The sequence below is a fragment of the Fulmarus glacialis genome, unplaced genomic scaffold, assembly GCF_000690835.1.
Source record: "Fulmarus glacialis isolate BGI_N327 unplaced genomic scaffold, ASM69083v1 scaffold42218, whole genome shotgun sequence".
Classification (NCBI taxonomy): domain Eukaryota; kingdom Metazoa; phylum Chordata; class Aves; order Procellariiformes; family Procellariidae; genus Fulmarus; species Fulmarus glacialis.
This window is the reverse complement of record NW_009230920.1, coordinates 24,464-29,503: the sequence shown is the minus strand read 5'-3', so window position 1 is coordinate 29,503 and position 5,040 is coordinate 24,464. Positions and strand designations below refer to the sequence as shown.

The 5,040-nt window shown below is 40.0% G+C and overlaps 1 protein-coding gene across 1 annotated transcript; it reads left to right on the top strand.

The window, feature by feature from the left end:
* Positions 1-911: 911 nt before the first annotated feature.
* Positions 912-4,073, top strand: TMEM52 (transmembrane protein 52). Its single transcript, XM_009584386.1, has 3 exons — positions 912-950; positions 2,937-3,106; positions 3,763-4,073. Exons 1-3 carry the CDS (start codon positions 919-921, stop codon positions 4,071-4,073), a joined length of 513 nt encoding a protein of 170 aa, XP_009582681.1. The 5' UTR covers positions 912-918.
* Positions 4,074-5,040: the final 967 nt, after the last annotated feature.

The window sequence follows — 5,040 nt, the reverse complement described above, 5'->3', positions numbered from 1 at the left end:
GCTTATCTCTTTTTTTTTTTCTTCCTTTCCCAGGCATCGCTCTGTTCTTCTGAGAATAACTGCTAGAACTCTGATCGGTGAGTAATCAAAAATTTTCAAACGTCTGTTACCAAACCTGCTCCCATCGTGATCGAGTGACATTATCACATCAGAATGATGACTTACTGATGGCCATCCATTATAGCTGCTTTTTTTATCTCCAAGATCGTTGCCAGATTACAAATTTGACTTGGCTGGTCTTGCTCTAAGGTGACTAAGGTGAAAGATCCTCTCTTTCAAAACAACTCAGAAGTGCCATCTTCTGAAAAAGTTCGCAGGGTTTTTTTGTGGCCAAAAGCGTTGTTCTATTACATGAAATCCATTGCATGCAGTTCACTACGTACAATACTGCAGCTGCACTCCTGAAATGTAATAGAAGCTGTTCTCCTTTTTTTTGTATTGTAAGTAGATCTGAAAAAAACATTTCTGGTTGTATTGGAACTATGAAAAACTAATTTAAAAATAACTGGGGGAAGTAGGCAGTTGTCTTAGGCTGGTATTTTCAGACAGGCCTGTGGTATTAGGTACCTCATCTCGGTTAACTTTGAATAACTCTGATACGTTTCTCGAGAATCCAACATGTATAGTTCTCTCTCCTAAACAGCAGTAAAGTACCACTTTGTAAAAACATTTATTGACTCAGAAGCCAACTTCTACAGTGGGATTATTTGCATGTTGTCATCTGGAGTAATTTTACAATTATGAAGAACAGTCCTCTGAAACTAAATCTAAAGGGTTTTTGCTCCATACTCTTACTGATTGCTTTCCCTTTTTCACCTCAGAAATTGTGTGAAATTTATTCCATCATACATTCACTGTTTGACTGTAGATATTTAAATCAGTGAATCATCTACCTTCCTTCACAGATGCCCTCAGAACATGTCTAATTGGACAAGTCTGTGGTATGTCTGGTAAGTTTATTATTAATCTTCCTAACCCAGAATAATTTGAATGTTATTATGAGCAGTAATTGTAGTAAGGTAATGGAAACACTCTTCTCTCAGACAGGGTGGAGGAAAGGGTTTCTCCTCAGTTTTATGAACGCTACCAGTGGAATATATTACAGATGAGACCACAGGGGAGATAAGGTGTCAGGCAGGGTACAGCATTCGTCTAGGAATATGTCATCTTTCCTTTCTGAGTACGCTGCAGTTTAACTGTAGGGCTTGTTTGTTCTTCCTAAATAGACAACTTTGCTGAGCACGGTGGCAGGTACACAGCATGGACTTGTTGGGGCTCAGCAGTCCTCAGCGCTCCTCCGTTTATGGGACAAGGGTTTGTTAGCTTATAGTGTTGCGTTTTCCTTCTGAAGTCAAGCTGATTACAAGCCTGTTTAATGGCTGTTTGAATGACCGAAAGGGGGAAAATAGTGATAAGTAAAAGGGTAAGCTCTTGTCACAAGTGGATTCGTTTTTTGCCTAACACATGCATTACAGGTATCCTAACATTATTTTTATAGTTTGCATTCTGTCAGTATATTAACTTTGATGGTAGCACGCAGACTGAGTTGGTTACTTTTAGCTGTCATTCAGTCTGGACTAATTTTGGTTGATATTCTTTGCTTTCTTAGAACGTGCTGATACATAGAACTGTTTAAAAATACATAGTTGCATAAAATATTTTACAGCTTCTGTAATTAGGCAGCGTTGAAATCATGAAAACTAATGAGCTAGTGCTGAGATTTATACTGCCGAGATGCCTTTACCTAGGAGATTTCTGCCTTCATCAGAGGGCAGCAGCAGATGAAGGCATGATGATTTCACAGAACACACTAGCGTGCAGCTCGTGGAGTGTCAGGAAATACTGATTGGCTAGCGATGAGGTAATACTCCTCGCACTGGAGGGATGTTTCATTGCAAAGTTCCAGCAGGGCAGCATGTTCTCCTCACACACAGTTTTAAGTTGCCTGAAAGCGTTTTTCTAAAACAATAATTTGCAGGAAAAGGCGTGAAATTTTGTGGAAGTTTGAGGCCCTCAAGTCCAACCTTTATACTGAGGGTAGTCTTTGTGTGTATCTGACTCTCATACTAACAGAAATATACTCTTGTTAAAACTAAATAAAACAGTTACTAAAGAAATGTTTATTTTGGAATCATGACTCTCAGGGGCAAGTACTACCTTTGGTTTGGAAAAAAGAATACAATGCTACTGAGGCCATTTTAATACATATTTAGGGTGGAATATAATCCTAATGAGAAATTCAGGAGCATGATCTGTCACACAGTAGTTTCTGTCAAGCCACTATGAATGTACTTCAACTTTGTCCTTGGACCTACTTCTTTGCAGGACTTTCAAGCATTTCTTATTACCTCATCTTCTCATGACATGTCTTACTGCTCACCTAGCTCATGAGAAGAGTGGATTCATTTGAGAAGTTGGGGGGCGAGAAGGTAGAGTTTGAGCTGAGGGGAGAACCTGAAACACTAGCATGTTGACCTAGGTGCACTAGGAATTATTAAACAATAAACTTTGTTAAACAATACCTAGAGATAGAATTGCGTTTTCAAGACATACTGCAAAATATAATCTCTGTGCTCATTTATAGATATAGGTGCTAGACTTGTGCAAGTTTGTACTTGTGTTTCCCTCCAAGTACATACCCACTCCTACTGTTGAAAGTGGAGCCATTCTCACTGCATAAAAGCTGAAAATACAACCAAAGATAATTAACATTACGTCATCTGTGAGCCAGAAGGGATTGTACCGATGGTCAGTAGTACTTCAACTTGTGATTAAGTGTTTGTGATCCAACTTTCTAATTCAGGATCCAGCACCCATTCAGAACTAAACCTAGGAGGTTTGGCCTGTCGTCACCCATTTAGAGTGAAATTATGTTCAGCTCTGGAAGAAGTAAAACATAAGCAATGAAATTACGGTATTCTCCCTCCTTCTCTAAGGTTAATCTTGCTGACTGTGTTCCTGCTCCTGCTCTGTGGGATCACAGCAAGCTGCATCAAATTCTGCTGCTGGAAGAAGAGGCCTCCAGTTGAGACCTTCTCTAGGCACCCTTATGATCTGACAGTTATTGCTATTGACAGTGACAGCACTGCCCATAGCACAGTGACCTGTAAGTATCCTCTGGAAGTCAACAGTGCTTTGCTATTGAACGTGTGCCTAGAATTCTGTGTCTAGCCCTTGCAATAACGGGGACTTTCTGATGTTCTCCCAGAACAACTTTCAGCCCCATAGGGTGGGCAAGAGAGATAAAGGAAGGTCATCAGGGCAACACAGTAAGTGAGTGCAGAAGACAAGTAGGATTTCATGCTATAGAAGTTAAAATAAAGTCCATGGTGGGTTAACCTCTTACGTGTCGTCTCCCACATCTGTTCTTGTCGCATTCCTTTATTTTTTTAACTTTTATGCCCACCTCACTGTCCAACTATTCCAGACAAAGTTATCTCTAATGTGAGGAATTGTTCACAGCTGTTCATGTACGAACCCGACTGAAACTACCTCTGTTACGACATATGTGTACTATGTCACGTATTTCACAATAACTACTAGATGGTGATATGCAGAGACATTTTCTCTTCTGACTGCTTTATTTTGGAGAATGATTCCATCACGGGTAATTCTATGCTGATAGCTTTTAGTATATAGTGCATATGTTCTGACACCACAAAAACGAGTCCATAATTTCTTGGAGAAAAGCAGGATTAGCCCTTTATATATCAGCGTTCCATGCAAGTGTTTAATTTTTTTTTTAATTCCTTTTCTTCACAGCATATAGCTCGTTGCAGTACCCTCTAAGTGCCCCTATTCATTCGATTTTTGTGGATATGGATAAGATCACTGTGTCCCCTCCAGCTTACAGTCTCTATGCAATGGAGTTGCCACCTTCTTATGATGAAGCTGTCCAAATGGGTAAACAATACATTGAAGTCACACGGATAAGCCGGAAATTCAATGACATCCCTGGACAGGCGACACTGGGTGGGCTGAGTCCCATCCAGTATTCACCTGATACAATCAACAGAGATCCAGCAACACAGGCAAATTCAGAAGGTGCAACACAAGAACAGCCGCAGCTCTGACTCATTTCAGATGGGGAGTAAAGAAAGGGAAGGACTGTAAGAGTTGAAGAAGACATGAAGAGTTTGGTTTTATAGGCAGGTTATGATGGAAGGATGTTTCTTCTCATGCCCTTGTAATGACCTGTCAGTTAGAAGAAATGTTTTCTGTGACTGCTGTAATCTCCTGGTAAAGCTTCTTCAAGGATATGAAATGAAGTAAAAGGGCAGCAGTTTAAAAATGCCTGTAAAAGTGGGACATGAACGCTTGTTCATCTGATTAAAAACAAAAAAAATTCCTTGTGTCCAGCATACGGCAATAAAAAAGGTGAGGGGAATTTTGCCATCCTGGGAACACACATGAAGAGTCAGAACAGTACAAACAGCAAGTTGTTGTTCTGGAACAGAAGCTTCCCAAACTGGAGTTGAAAGGGGAATCCTAGCAAGTCACACTGAATGGCCTCTGTAGTTTCTCTTCTTTTGAGAACGTTAACTGTCCAGCACTGTTGCTGGGGTGCAAATTGCTACATAATGGTGCATGTTCCTTAAACTGCAGGAAGATGGCGAACAAGGACAGGAAAGTGTGTGGAGGGAAATGCAGTATGTTATGTTTCACAACTAGGGGCAAGGAATGAGATAGACAAGAAAAGATACCTTTTTTTTTTCTTGGTCATGAGACCTGAAGGGATTGTTTTTGAAGTTTTTTAAATCTTTAAACTTCTATTTTCAAGATGAGCTGGCTTGAGGGTGGGATCCTCTTACTACTTATCTTTGCCAGTTAAAGTACAAATTAGTCTCAAAGAGACACTTGCACACATGGTTAAGTATTACTCATGTTTTTCAAATATTCATCAAATATTTCAAAGATGCCTTTATACTTTGTTATCCGCTCAGGTGTCAGGGTCTCGGTCAGTACAGAAAAGAAAAAATCAAAGATTCCTGGCAGCTTTCGCCAGTTTAGTATGTAGATGAGCTCAGTAATGTGCAGGAT